The sequence below is a fragment of the Pelmatolapia mariae genome, linkage group LG2 (assembly GCF_036321145.2).
Source record: "Pelmatolapia mariae isolate MD_Pm_ZW linkage group LG2, Pm_UMD_F_2, whole genome shotgun sequence".
In the NCBI taxonomy this organism is placed as follows: domain Eukaryota; kingdom Metazoa; phylum Chordata; class Actinopteri; order Cichliformes; family Cichlidae; genus Pelmatolapia; species Pelmatolapia mariae.
Window position 1 is genome coordinate 22,418,872 of NC_086228.1, and position 15,960 is coordinate 22,434,831.

At 39.3% G+C, this 15,960-nt stretch overlaps 2 protein-coding genes across 4 annotated transcripts in view; one reads left to right on the plus strand and one right to left on the minus strand.

Annotated features, from left to right (window-relative positions):
• Positions 1 to 8,950, minus strand: part of zdhhc9 (zinc finger DHHC-type palmitoyltransferase 9) — a 30,481-nt gene extending 21,531 nt beyond the window's left edge. The window contains exon 1 of one of the 3 annotated variants that reach the window (XM_063494583.1): positions 8,116 to 8,950. In XM_063494583.1, the coding sequence (XP_063350653.1) occupies positions 8,116 to 8,279 (164 nt within the window). In that variant the 5' untranslated portion in view covers positions 8,280 to 8,950. Of the gene's footprint in view, positions 1 to 4,063; positions 4,174 to 8,115 lie in introns of those variants that run through there. The other 2 variants (XM_063494590.1, XM_063494598.1) reach the window with 2 other exon arrangements.
• A 4,420-nt stretch (positions 8,951 to 13,370) lies between these two features.
• Positions 13,371 to 15,777, plus strand: trmt12 (tRNA methyltransferase 12 homolog). Its single transcript, XM_063494664.1, has 7 exons — positions 13,371 to 13,524; positions 13,660 to 13,828; positions 13,949 to 14,147; positions 14,247 to 14,397; positions 14,486 to 14,595; positions 14,860 to 15,017; positions 15,412 to 15,777. The coding sequence occupies exons 1-7, from the start codon at positions 13,472 to 13,474 to the stop codon at positions 15,775 to 15,777; spliced, it is 1,206 nt and encodes a 401-aa protein (XP_063350734.1). The 5' UTR covers positions 13,371 to 13,471.
• The last annotated feature ends 183 nt before the right edge of the window (positions 15,778 to 15,960 follow it).

Here is a 15,960-nt window from a genome sequence, read left to right on the forward strand (position 1 = left end):
TCGCCTCAAAACTCTACATGCGATTCCCCATAAAGATAAAATGAACAAACAGTTTGCTTGAATTTAACGCAGATTTATTAAAAATAAAAAACAAAACTATAACATGTACATAAGTGTTCACAGCCTTTGCTGCTAATTTGGCAAAAATTATCACTTAGAGAGAACATCAGAAGCACCAAGTGAACTCGCTTTATGTTACAATAACATAAGAAATATATTTATCTCAAAAGTTAGGAAATTATTATTTTACAGCAGCCAAACCATAAAAAAAAAAAATCTTAAAACAATACACCATAATAAAAATATAAAACAAGCCAAACATTACACTAAATTAAACAGAAAATGTAAAAAAAGCCCACGATAAAGAAAAAAGTGGGGCTTAAAAATAAAATAAATTGTTGTGGTGTGAGGTGGTAAAGATTTTCCGTATCTGTCATTATGTCTCCTTATTTTTCTTGCTAAACCATTAAAAAAAAAAAAGTGCGAGGACTTTTCTATTGGTTACGACAGAACAGCAAGCTACTGTCTTTTGGTTTACTGCCCAGTCTTTTTCATCTAATATAAAATCCAGTGAATGGTTATGCAAAGTGGCTGAATCTAGCAACAAATTTGCTAAGGTAGCAACAAAGAAATGAGGTGCAGGATGATTGCAGTGACAACAGCGAGGAGGACAAACTAAAAACAAATATCAGAATCTACAAACTGAAACCCAAATACATATCAAGTACAACACAGAATATCCAAACAGTTGACATTTGGTTATAGCCATAAAAAAAAAAAATCTGCTCTCCTTTGCCTTTTTTTCATATCAACAACCATTTATTTGCATCATAAACTTGCCAAAACTCTATATATTGTAACAAAAACAAGTAGTCTATAACACATAAAAAATATGGAGGGTAAAACTCGTATTTTTTCATACTGTGGACGGTTGTTGACTTAGTTCAAGTTTTGCTGATTGGAGTTGCTCTTCTATAACGATCCAATGCGCTCTAAGCCAATAACAAAAATCTGTACATAGGGGCACCATTGCACATCTGTGATCTCATAATTAAACCTGAAGTAAGTGCAGTTATATAACAAAAAGGGGAAAAGAGAGAGAAATCAGCAGCCATTAAAAAATAAATTGCTTTTGTCTGTTTTATTTAATTTGTTTAACACAGATAACCTCATACAGGTGGCCGGGATGTCAGCTACTCATCTACTACAGTGTCACCCACAGTTTTGCTTCATCATCATGGTCGGTTTTCTCTTCTCACTATGCAGACATACAGCTAAAAGTGAACAAAGCGGACTTGTTTAATATCACCATGTACATGAACCCTGTCAGCATACCTGAGCTCTGACAAGACAAAAAAGCAAACACACACACAGACACACACACACCTGCTTGACTTGTCTGAGCAGTTTTCCGGCAGCGCATTTCAAACATTAATGGAAACAAGGAGCGGAGATCAAATCAATAGAAATTTCCACTGGCGCAGGCCTGCGAGGTGTGCTTCCCACAGCCGTTTGTGCAGAGGCCGCACAGAGCGGGATTCAGGCTGAGGGAATGCAATTCCCGTAACCGTAAACTGGAACATATTCAAGGAAGGCATTCTCTATCATTGCTTCCCATCAAGCCCCCCTATCTTTCCTGAATGTGACAATTTCCTGTGCTGTGCAGGGTGGAGCTGTCACGGCACCACTCTGGTGACTCCGTGTTCACCGATCACGACAGAAGCAGCAGGAAAAACTGGATCGTCTACGAGGGGATATCCGTCAACTGACACGCACATGTTGCTAACACACCTTCTTCCTTAACCAACTTACTTCATATTTATGAAATATCTGTTTACTATTTTAACAACATGTCTTTGTGAAGGTGTGAAAACAACCTGTGCGGAAGTTATTTTATGAACTTGAGAGGTGCTAGAAGGCAGATTTCCTTACCTTTGTACAGAGACAGGTGTGCCACAATATCTAAATTTTATGCAAAGCTAACCTTACCTACTGCTTTATATTTAGCTAAATAAACAGTAGTATAATTCATCTCATGTAATGCTCATCGAGAATAGATTACAATACCTTCTATTATACTGAAATGCTACAAATACATGAACTACCTTTAGAGATAATACATTTGTAATAGAGTGCCTTTTTTTTGTTTTGTTTTTTAACCAACCAGGAAGTTAGAAAACACCTCGGCCTTGATACACAATAGAATTTGTCTGTAAGCTTTTAGATTATTACAGAAAATAAGAAAATAATAATGAAAAAAAGGTCCTCAGCCAAGCTGGTCACCCCACTGTCTCGACTGAGAACCCAGGGTGATCACTCTTTTTCTGTCAGGTAACCCATTTTTCGTGATAATCATCCCGAGGAGATCAGATCACCAAGCTCACTTTTGTCTTTTAAATTCTTCTTAAAGACATATTTTTTCAAAGTAGGCTTTTTCTGTGCCTCCATCTGAAGTTTATTTCGATGTTGTCCACCTTAATTGTTTAATCGCCTTCTCCTAGTTATAATTTCAATCTATGTTCTATAAGCTTTTAATTACCTGTTGTTTTATTTTTAATTTTCTTTATTCCTCACTTTTTATCTCCTTGTGCTGCTAGTATTCTAAGCCAAATGTTGACTGACCTTTGCCTTCTCTTAAATGTTTTATTTGCTGTTTCTTATCTTATCTTGTGAAGCACTTTGTAACTTGTTTTTGAAAAAGTACTACATAAATAAAATGCATTGCCATTACAATCCAAACAGACTGTGTTCTCATAGTTCTTGGCAAAACTGTCTTCTAATTAATGAGTTGCACACTTATCTGTGTATTCTATGCTGCATAACAAAGGCAAAATGTGTAACCTGATTACATTTGTTAACCTCATCCCTTATATGCGTATTAACTCATTCCTGCATTCTTCCAATTTATTAAAAATAATAATAATAACAAAGGATTTTAAATTGTGCCACTGCCAATTATATGAAGGTATGAGATGCTAAAACCTCTTGTTTCTACAGCTTTTATTTTTTTCCACAAGTTGCAGCAGGTCATATTGGTTACTGATTGACCCAGAGGAGGCCTACATCACATTCAAAGGCTATTTTCACTGTAATCTTATTAACCATGGCACAAAAATATTATCACACTTGAGTTTACCCCTTGACTTAATAGGCAAATAAAGCCTTGCCGTATGGTCTTTGGATTATTTATTGGCCCCTACTTAAATCTTAAACAAATATCACAGAGTAGGCATTAGACCCCGAGTTTTACCGAAGTTACACCGAATAAACTTTGTTTAATAAAAGGGAACTCGTTTAGGGAAAAACCTGGTGGTCATAAAAGACAATAAAGGCATTAAAATAAAACAATTAAATCTCATTACACAGGAGACAGATAAACTACCTACTGCTGCTCCTACTGTCATGTCTGTGCCTGGTGCGGGTGGGCATTAGATGCTTTAAGGTGAGTCTTCTGCAGACATTTATTTCCTTTTTAACTCAGAATGACACAAGCTCAGAGATGAAAAGCTCCTAAAGTAGTTATATCACCAAATTAGAATCACTTCAGCGTCTCAGCCACACCGCCCCTGAACCCGGGATTACGACGCCACACATAGTGACTCATGACATTTTACCTTTGTCGAACATTTCAAACCCTTCCGTTATTAATACTTAACAGCTGTAAGCTGTTGCAGGCCTGCTTGAATCATACTCCAAATGAATTATGCACTTGCTGTGCAGGCAGCTCAACAGTGGGCCTCAGTAACAGCCTTCTGTCATACAAACATCTGTAGACTGTGCCTGGCTGTTTCTAGGGCACTGCTGAGGAAAAAAAACAATAGCTCTCAAACTCTGCTTGCCCTCTCTCCTTTTTAAGATACAAGCAGAAAACAAGTCGATATCAGAAAAGCTTTCGTGGATCCTTGTGCTTTTCCCACAACAATAAAACTGCTCATGTTATTCTCATAAATGCTCATAAATATTTAAAAAACCGAAAGCCTGACAAAATCCAAAAGCTCACTTAACATTTACTTCTTATCTAAGAATATTTCAAGAGTCATCCAAACTATGCAGATATCAGTACCTCATACATTAGTATGCAGTATCAAGCCGTGACTGAATTTCTTGCTTCAGGTAGACAAAAATGATACATGTCCTTGCTCTGATGTCATGGGAGCTTGTACCCCCTGAACCTGAAGCTCCAGACTACACTCACTACACTCTGATGCCAGGCTTAAATCAGTCGTCCTTGTTATGCAACATTTAAATACCAAACGAGAGAGATGAAACATTAGAGCCTGGGTCACGGAACGTTTAGTGGGATTAAAGTTAGGATCACAGATGTTGCGTCATATAATATTTAGCAAGTGAACTTGAGACTAAGGAGAAATTAGTTTATTCAGCAGTATCTCTGTCACATTTTTTGAAAGCAGTGCATCTATTTCAACCCCACCCCAAAATATATGCAAATATAATGTGGACTTTCCTTCCTTGCATGAAGCAGGCTCACAGGCTGTGAGCTATATATTTATAAAATCCACCCTCCACAGAGGAGCGGCTCTCCCCTTCTGACAGAGAAGCTTCCAGAGAACAAAGCCTTTAGATCATGGTTACTGTAAATGGAGCGCGTACTCTGAGTAGGGTATAAATCATGTTATTGCTCATTTGGCCTTGGCCGGATGCCGCTTTCTGATTGGTTAACAGGGAGACAGGGTGGAGTTAGATGCTGAGAGAGGCTCGGGGGGTTGACTACAAGGGCTCTTCTGACTGCAGCCACTCGCTCTGCAGGCTCATCCCTGTACACCTACTTCTCCTGCATTGCTCCCATTACCGCACACATACAGCACCAATACCCAGAAAAGAAGATCGTCATGCACATATGGTTTTCTGGCCTAGTGGCTAAGTGTCCTGTGGTGGACAGACAGATGACACACTGTCCTTATGTTCCAGTTTCTTGTTCCTTCCTCCAAAATCCATAGGTGGCAATCCGCATGCACATATGCACACACGTTGACAAAGAGCAGCAAATAGAAACCAAACCTGCAAACATCTATCTGCAAGTAAGCCTTCTGCAGATATGTACATGCTAAAGCCCTCTGTACACACACTGAATGCAATACCCAGTTTAATACATATGCAAAAAGGATCAGCACAAATCCAATAAGGTAAGGATGTAAAGACTTAAAATTCTGCCCAGCAAGGGAAAAGAAAACTAAAAAGGCTGGTCCCATTTCTTCAGTGACTAATTTGTTTACTTGTTCCTAATGCATCTTTCCATTTGTGTACTCAGCCACTGGTTTCCGCAATTTAGCACAAATTAAAACACGTTGGGGTCTCCCTGCACATGGTGCCGGTGGCTGATGATAAAAGTGAGATGTCTGCTCCTCTGGTCTTGGATATTAGCCAGCTCACGCCATGACACTGCCCTCCCTTGTTCTGCCATCAACGTCACGGTGCAGCACACTGCCCAACCTTAAGCTCACATGTGAGGAAGGAATTCTCCAAGATAAAGAAACAGCAAGACGTTGCCCTGACAGACAGCTTAGCTGATTATACTGACGCAGCGTCACACAATCGACTGCAATACAGTCTTTAATGTGTTGCAAGCCTTTATACAAAAATTACATTTTTGATCACTGGTTTGTTTTTAGTGTTTTAGAGCAGTGAAATTCAACAAATATTAGTTTTACAGATTAACTGATAATTTATTGGCTTCTGTTTTATACCTTTTTTTCCATTTTTAGCACAAAATGAGCCAGATAATCCTAACATCAGCATACTGATTTATACTCACAATGACAAACCTAACAGATATTTATCCACTAGCGTGCCTTAGTTTAGCAGCTTAACATGATGACATTTCAAAAGAGAGCAGCAGCTGTTACAAATGTGATCAGTTTTGCAATGATTTAGTCATAAATCAAATCACAGTGGTGGCTAGAACATCATCACGACATCATCCAGTGGGGAAACTTAACAGGCGTTTTCTGTGGGAGTGCTCAACGGTTCATGCCATTTGGTCTCCAACTATGAATGCAGATTATCTTAAAGCAGCTAGAAGAAAGTTGAGTCATCTTCAAAACATATCTTGAGACCTTGAAAGTGCAATTGAATGCACTTTTCTTTTCCTCTCCACATGGTCTCTCTGCATGTCTTACACATGACTCCTCAATACCTGCCACACCAGGAAACCTCCATCACCAAAACTCTTGTCTTTGCCAACAGATTCTAGATATTCATATGCAAATATCTGTTTATAGAGATTCAAGATTTGGGGATGGGGGATTACGATTGGTTTCTTTTGGGGAGCCTGAATGTCTGTGCTAAGTTTCATGATTATGCAATAGTTGTTATTTATTTATGGGTGACAAGCGATGGGAAGGGTTTTCAGTCGGGTTTTAAGATAAAATAAGTACTCTGAACAAGCAGTCTCAGACTCTTGAAAATGCAGAAAATGAACATAATCAACAGCAGATGCATTAATTATGAAAACAGCTGTTACTTACAGCTCTCGCACTAGCTGACAAATAATTCTACAATAGCAAAGAGCTCAGACTTGGTGTTTTAATGCTTCTATCACTAGTTAAATTGGCATTTTGTGAATGCATTATACCTCAGAGCCTTTCTGCTGATGGCTTTCACCCTGTCATAGCTTCAAATGTATCAAGTTGCCATGTAACTGAATTTAGCAATTACCCCCATGTTGCTTGGGCCCAACTTCAGTAGCTGTCCCACCCAGAAAGATAATTATATTGTGCTGTAATATGAACATAGCAAGTTAACGACCCTCTAGCTATCAGTTATCATAATGCCTCCTCCCAGCTCTGGATGCTCAGCGTGAGCAGTATCATCCTTTTCCCTCTGTGCTCTGAGCCGGACAACAGCTCCTTCTGTGCAGACTCAGAGGAAAGCAAGAGGCCATTAATGTGCAGGCAGACAGAGACGGGAAGGGCCTGGCACTATGCAAGAGCAGCTACTTCTCTTCTCCACTATGCTCCAAATCCATTTGGCCTGGTAGCCGCATACACACCCACAGTCAACGGAGGTTACTGTGTTACACAGCAGGATTTTGTGCCAAATCATTGTGTTCTGTGTGTCATTTAAAAACTACCAAGAAAGAAAAGAGGAAATAACAAGGACGTGGACAGAAAGTGTAAGCAGCACTGCTTTATGAGCCACATCCATGTTCTTCATTTTAAAGGCACTCCTCAGTACAGCATGAACTGATGAGATCTGGGTTCACGAGCAGCATCCGAGCAGGTCGACAGTGCTTGCCGGGATAATGAGTCCAATGGGTTGTGCAAGTAGTGGATTGGGACAGAACTGCTGAGACCAAAAAAAAAAAAAAAAAAAAAAAAAAAAAAAGGGGGGGGGGGGGGGGGGACGACAGCATTTCTGTCTTAAACCAGCCGCAAAGCTGAACGACTTGTGTCATTAAATATTGAACAACTCAGTATGTGGTCAGTCATAACCATCTTCTCTGTCAGGAAGAGAATTTAGATCAACAAGACACGAATATGAGGTTATCAAAGTGAAATTGTTGCCTGTTACAAAAGAAGACCATAAAAGGAGGTTACAGTTACTGCCCACCACTGAGCCCAGGATCACATTACCATTAAGTAGGTTTAAAAAGGTAACAAAAATCCAATACTCCCTTAAAGAAATCATTTTCAGATCAGCTACACACAACAGAGATCAGGATAAGAGTAAAAGCTTGATTTGCTGATTTAACCTAATCAAAGGTGAGGACTTTACGTTACTCTTTGTGATGCATTAGGATATTGAGCTAGTCAAGGATATGCCTTGAGTTCTGAGAAGGTGGATACTGCTTTCCAGATCAATCAATCTAAATAAATTGTTAATTGTTAATGCATTTCATGATCAAATAACCTATATTCTCAGAGCGGACACCGGATCTCTAACACGTAAATAAGCAGTGATGGATGTTTTTTTGATTGAAGCTAAAATATTTATTATATGAGTTTATACTGATTTTATGCACCTCTAAAGTTGACAAATGTTGGATAAGGCTATAAGACTCGATAATTTGGGAACTGGAAAAGGCATAAGAGGCCTAAAGGGAGTTAAAAACACTTTTTGGAGCAGCTGATAACTTTGCCACGGGGTATGACTTACTCGAAAGCGAAGAAGAGGGCGCAGGTCCCGGTGATGAGGAAGAGGGTCAGGTAGAAGACGCCCTTCTGCCGGGCCATCATCACCCGTCCGTCGCAGCAGAAAGTGTTTTTCCCCGGGAGCTTCTCCCATTTTCGCACCTTTCGTGTTATCATCACCGCCGACATGGTGTCCTCTTCTCAGATCAGCAGTGTGCGCTTCTTTGGGTCAATACAAGTATTTATACTGCAAAGGGATTCAGACAATACGCCGATGGCTCGGACGGGGATCTGCGCACATGTAGCCCTTTCCCAAAATACTATTTAGTCAAAAACAGTCCAGTTAATGAGTGATATTAAAGACTTGTGCGCTAAGTGGCGGCTGGGAAGCATTTTCTGACCATTCAAAGTGTCGCAGTCACATCATCGGCGTTTTCTAATCCATATTATTTCCCGTCTTTACTGCAGCATGTCATTCCCACAGTGAGCCTCCCTCTCCGCTCAAACAACCTCAATCCCTTCACGGTCCGGGCACCTCTGGAAATCAGGAGAAATTCATCCAAATGCGTGCAGCAGATGATTCCCACCAGAAACCTGAAAATCCAGCTTTTGAATCGGAAGAGCGGACCTTGACCGACTGACATTCATATCATCTCGATAAATCATAAACGGTTTTACGGGCGAGCAGCTGCTGGGTCTTCACAAATAGGCTGTTAGACTGTGACTGCACTGCTGGTTAAACAGCCTTCATTTAAAGAAAAAAAAATAAGAAAGAATCGCCAGTGTCCAGGAATATGTAAAGCTCTTGGATATGCCTTTCCCCCCTACAGCCTGCCAGCTCTCGGTTTTAGTCAATGGTAGCAGGAAACACGCCTAGATTGAAATGTCTAATCTTAAAGGGGCAGGACAGGTGAAAGAAAAAGGGAACAAAGGACACAGGAACAGGTCCTGTCTTGATCACATTAATATGCTAAATTGCTCGCCTATCGTATTGCCCAAGGGAGCAGAGCGTGAAGTGTTTTATTGGAGTTAATTGGTAATGGAAACCAGAGGGATTAATCCCCCACGAGAGCAGAGATAAACAATGCAGAGGTCTTTTTTTAATCTTCTTTATTCTGCATCATACATGACAGTTTGACAGGCTAAAACAAACCAATACATTTTGAAGATTTGACCACATGAATTGTTGCACTGTGTATGTCAGCTATATTATTAATACACTTGCATTTCTAACACCATGTGTGCACAATGGTGTGAAAAACTCTTTGTCCCCGCCCTCGTTTATTATTTTTGGCATATTTTTCACACTTACATGTTTCAAACTAATTGCAAAGCTTAAAATCGATGCGATATAGATATATATAAACCCTATATATATATAAACCGATATAGATATATATAAAAAGCATCTGATTTAAGGTCAGACCTTAACTAGGCCACTCCATAACCTTCATTTTTACTTATTTGTTTATTTATTTTAGTCATTCAGAGGTGGACTAGCTGTGTTTCAGATCATTTTTCTGATGCATAACCCAAGTGCGCTAAGCTTCAGGGCACAAACTGACGGCTTGACATTCTCCTTCATGATTTTCTGGTAGAGAGCAGAATTCACAGTTCCATCAAGTAAAACAAGTCGAACAGGTCCTGAAGCAGAAAAGCAGCCTCAGACGATAGACTGGCACTACCTCCACCATGTCTGACTTTTGTTATGATGCTCTTTTTATGAAATTCTGTGCTACCTTTATGTCAGATGTAACAGGATGTAAACCTTCAAGAAAGTTAAACTTTTGTCTTAATAGACCACCGTTTATTTTCCCAATAGTCTTGGGGATCGTCAAGATGTTTTTTGGCATATGTGAGGTGAGCCTATATGTTCTTTTTGGTAAGTAGTGTTTTTTTTTCCTTGGAGCTCTCCCATGGATGCAATTTTTTTGCTCCGTCTCTTCCTGATTGTTAAATCATTAACAGTTACAAGTTGTATCCATTTGTGGATTAAGGCTCTCGCTGTTGTTTGCTGGAGTCCGAAGCCTTATAAGAGGCTTTGTAACCCTTTCCAGACTGATTAATGTCAATGACCTCTCTTCCTTGATTCAAGATTCAAGTAGTTTATTTTCGTGTACACTGCAAAACACAAAAGGTTACGCAAAGTAATGAAATTCTTACTTTGCAGGTTCCCTTCACACAACTAAAAAGACTAAAAAGAAAGTAGTAACAAGTAAAACAGTGCTTTGTAGATCTTGCAGCTTATGTGTGGGTGTAATCAGAATTTAAAGTGCAAGTAGTTGCAACACTGTCACAGTGATAATATATACAGAGTATGCAACACTAAGGCATATATGTAGAGATACGCACAAAAATTGCAAATTTACAGGTTAATATAAATGTGCAAAATTGCAAATTTACAGTTATGGATAATTATAGTTTGATAGAGATTTGAAGTTTTGAATAGATGTTGTCGATTGTGCTCATAGTCAGTCAGGAGAAGGACAGCATTTTCATTAGGTGTGTATTTCTTCATAAGAATTAATAGTGTTTTATTTATATAACAAATTAATATTTATATAACAAATATATAACAATTTTAATATATATATATATATATATATATATATATATATATATATATATATATATATATATATATATATATACATATACATATATATACATATATTATAACGAATCATGAATGATAATTTAAGAGCAACTCCTATACATAAATCACATGTATTTCTTACTTCTTATTGGATCTTGATCATAATCGTATGGTTACATTAATAATAAACATTTCTTAATTGGGAAAAGTATTTAACTGAGTTATCACCATTGAGTTTGGTTATTGTTTTATTTGAAAGCTACACAGTTCATAACGATTTTGACGGATACGTAAGTCAGTTTTGTTTTATGTCTGACACTTTTACACTGGCCACACAAGGTACAGGTGGGGAACAAATAAACCTGTGCCACTACATCAAGCGGATTTGGTGGGTGTGTTACATTGTGGAAGGCATTTTCCTGCCACTCTATGTGACCTTTAGAGTGAAGAGTCAGTGCAAATGAATAGCTTGATTATTACTGAAAACGATGTGAATCATATGCTACAAACTTTGCAGTCCCCAAATCTCTGAGCCAACATGTGAGACAATGTCCACCAATGTTTTAAAATAATGGCTGATCAAGAATGGTCCATATCTCCAGTTGTCCAGGACAGTTGTGAATTTAATACCAGGATATGCATTCAAGCTGGCAAGCTGTTGATTTCCTTTAATTTGTTATATACAGCTGCATATCTCTATCTATCTATCTATCTATCTATCTATCTATCTATCTATCTATCTATCTATCTATCTATCTATATAGATATCTCTCTCTCTCTCTCTCTCTCTCTCTCTCTATATATATATATATATATATATATATATAATATTATATATCATATATTATATAGTATATATATTATATATTACAATGCTACAATATTGCCTCAGTTCACTCATGCTGCTATGATAACATCTCCAACACCTCATCAAACACAGAGATGATGGATGACGTGTCAGATGTAGCATTGACCCACCCGCCCTCTCAAGTTCAAATGCAGCCCCAGCTGCAGACAGCTTAAAGTCTGAATTTAAATTCAGATGATACTTTTCATTAGATCTGTCAAACAGGGCCGATCTTATTTTAAGGGGAACGCTCAGTGGTGGCATGACTGATCTAATGTCACACACACTAATAGACAGATAACGTAAGCTCGGAAGAAAAGGAAAATTGTCTGAGATAGGCATGCCAATAGTGCCTCCATCTTTTGGGCACTAACAAACACATACTCCAAAAGGCTATTAATACAACTCATATCAAATTGCAGTTGTTTTTGGGACTGCAGCCCTGCTAATAGAAGAAATTTGGAATTCCTGGCTATTAGACATCTCACAGGTGCATACTATAATATTCCTAAATTTGCAGTCAAATTTGTCCTTAAATTTGTTTAGCAAAAACTTAACTGCATTTAGGCGTGTAGACATGGTCCAGAAGACCTGCTGAAGTTCAAACCAAACATAAGAATGAGGAAGAAAGGTGGTTTAAGTGACTTTGAAGGTGGCATGGTTGTTGGTGCCAGATGGGTGATTTGAGTATTTCAGAAATTGAATTTTGCTGCAGAGCCGTCTCTAGGGTTTACAGAGAATGGTCCGAAAAAGAAAAAAATATCCTGTCAGTGGCAGTTCACTGGTTTATGCCAGAGGTCAGAGGAAAATGGCCAGACTGCTTCAAGCTAACAGAAAGGCAAGATTAACTCAAATAACCATTCAAATAAACACTTGTTACAATGAAGCTTTGCATAAGAGGATCTCCAAACACAAGATGTTGAACAGCGAAGCAGATGGTTACAGCAGCAGAAGACCAAACTGGGTACCACTCTGATCAGCTAGAATAGAAAAGTCAGGTGACATTTTGCAGGGACTTGCTAAAACTGGACAACAGAGCAATGGTAAAACGGTGCCTGGTCCTTCAAATGGCAGGATGAGGATTTGGCTTGAACAGCATGGAAACATAGATCCATCCTGCCTTGTATCAATCATTCAGTCTGGTAATGGTGGTGTGGGGGGACATTTTCTTGGCACACTTTGGACCCCTTAGTACCAAGTGAGCGTCATTTAAATGCTACGGCCTATCATGAATGTGCAGCCAACAAATCAACAGCAACTGTGTGACGCTATCATGTCAACATGAACTAAAATATCTGACAAATATTGCACCTTGGTGAATCTATGCCATGAAGGTTTGCAAAGGTCTGCAGGTACTAGTAAAGTGTACCTAATAAAGTGGCCTTTGATTACACGTGTCTACTGACGCTTCTGCTACAAAATAACTTGACTATATTACACAAATACAATATGAATAAAGGCACACTAAGAATAAACCCAAACAGTTGAATTTTTATATCTTATTATAGATATTATTTTTAGTTTGATTCTGGAGGATTTTTAGTCTGCTTTACTTTAAAGTTGCTTTACCTGCCGTAACCTACCCTCTGATTTCTCTTCCTTTTGTCTCCATCTATTGGGCTCAGTGAGCAACTTCTCCAAAACTGGCTATCACTTAATGGTTTTTGGCCTCGTTTAATTGAGCAAGAGTTGTAGTTTTCTAGCAGTAAAATAAATAGAGACAAAAACATTAAAAATGTGTTCGCCGGGTGCCGTTTTTGTTAATATATGTTTGGTTTATCAACCGCTTGTTTTCGGAGTTGTCCGTCCGGCATAACATTCCGACTGGAAACACGGGTTGTGTGTAGTAGGGAAGCTGCTACCCGGTTGTTGACGTGCATCTGGTCTTTGTTTGCATCGTAATCTGAACGTAAATAGAGCTGATTTGTTTGTTTACAGATGGACGGTGTGCCATGCCTTCGTGTGCCTCAGTGTCAGGCTCAGAAGCTGAGGTAATCCACGATTTGGTCATTGCTATTGACGGCAGCTAGCAATTAGCATTAGATCAAAAGGAGCTGATTGATTTGAACAAACAGCCTGTTTGAAATAACTTTGACATTATATTTCACATGCATTTTATTTCACAGGAGGTCACTACAGTCCAAAGGGGCTCTGGACCTGAGTTTGAGTTTAGTGAAAGACTCAGATGGGACAGTCCTCCTGCCCATTTTAGCATCCTGTTTGTCCCAGCTCGATCTTCAGTCTCTCAGGACCACTGTGGCTTCAGATGATGATTTTGAAGTAGTTTGGAGTAAGGTAATTATAGCTGAACGAATTATTATTAACAGCAAGCTTTACTGACACTGCACCTTAAAATGTAATAGGTGATTTTTTTTTTCAGTGAATATTTTCTTGTCTGTCCTGCTTTCACCACAGTCTGCTCTGCAGTCAAAAAAAGAGAAAGGAAGGGCGAGTGGTAGTAAACTGGAGAAAGTCCTCCAGGATCTGTTGGAGTCTCATGGTGAAAGATGGACAGAAGAGCTGAAGAGAGACCTCCCTCGCAGTTTCCAGCGACATGGAGACCTAGTCCTGCTGGGAGACACTTGTTTTGTTCTGCCATTATGGGAAAACATGGGTAGCTACTGATCTCAAACTGCGCCACGTTTTACTTTACCACTAAATGTACAGAATAATTCACGAGGAGGCTCACTGGCTACTTTTTTAACTCATTTAGATCAACAGCTTTGGAGCACAGTGGCCAGAGGACTGGGAGCAAAGCGCCTAGCAAAGATCAGGAGAATTTCAAGAGATGGATTTAGATCTCCTGAGGTGACGATGCTGCTAGGAGAGCACAGCTGGGTCAAACATGTAGACAATGGCATTAGGTAATAATCAGTCATAGATTTCAGCACTTGGGGACATGCTTATTAGACTAAAATGTGTGTGAAAATGTATGCTTCACGTTTGTTTCAGTTATGAGTTTGATGTTACAAAGTGCATGTTCTCGGCTGGAAACATAACAGAGAAGCTCCGGGTGGCTGGATTTGACTGCAGAGGGGAGACTGTAGTGGATTTATATGCAGGTAATAAAACTGGAAAATATATTATATGATTGCAATAAAAGGAATCTGTGGTAAATGTAACTTTTTGAAGGTTAAAAAGACCCATTTTAGTAGATATGAAATAAAGTTACTGACTGATGGCGTTTCCTTGAATTCTGAATCAAATCGAGGTGCAGCTGAGTTCACTGCTCATGTACTATTGCTCTTACAGCTGTGTGCTACCTAAAAACAACCGAGTTATGATGTATATTGTGGTTTAATTTTCACATTTGTGCCTTACTTCAGGTATTGGATACTTCACTCTCCCATATCTGGTGCATGCAAAGGCCAGTCACGTTCATGCTTGTGAGTGGAACCCCAACGCTGTCGAAGCTCTAAAGAAAAACCTCGAGGCAAACGGAGTGTCTGACCGCTGCACGATTCACCAAGGAGATAATCGCCAAGTAAAGTTCATCAATTCGTTATATCTTATGCCGCATGTGGTGTTTATATACAGTTTTAGATTGGTCCCTTGGGAAATGATTACTTCATCAGAGAAAGTCCACCTCTAATAAAAACTATATCTATTTTAACTATGAGATAGATTTCTCAGGACTGTGTGCCGCACGTACACCCTTACTTACCCTTAATTAAGAAGGCAAGTATCAGCCAGGCACTGCTAATTAAATCCTCTTGATTAAATGATCATCAGCAAGTGTGACCAGCAAGTTTCTTTTTCTTTTGAGTTTTTACCATTATTATAAAAATGTAATTGCCTTTTATTCCACTTTAAGAAAAAAAGATACGCTATACAGGTTTTTGTAATCACCTCTTTTTGTCTAACTTTTGTTTTTCCAGCTCCAGTTGTGTGGCGTCGCTGACCGAGTGAACCTGGGTCTCATACCGAGCTCTGAGGACGGCTGGTCTGTCGCCTGTCGACTGCTCAGGAGAGCAACAGGAGGCATTTTACACATACACCAGAACGTTACCTCGCCAGTACAGCACAGTACAGCCGGCGATGCCCCCCAGAAGGTTTCTGGGAAAAAAGCAGACAGAGAGGTGTGGCAGGCCTGGGCCGAAGACACAGCAAAGCACATTGCTTCTCTTTTAAAGGACTTCACTGGTACACAGTGGACAACAAACATCCAGCACATCGAGCACGTTAAGTCATATGCACCTCATGTTCACCATGTCGTGCTGGACTTGGAGTGCAGGCCTTCCTGAGAAAGTAACCATCACAAATACTAAACAGACACTGTGGTGTTAAACAAACAGAAGTTTCTAACCAAACCCTACACAAGCTGGTTTAATCATTTGTCAGGCTGTGACAAACCAACCGCAACCATTATTTATCCAGAGGCCTGCACTACAAAGCAGGATTAGTGGCTTAGCAACGTAACTTTGGGG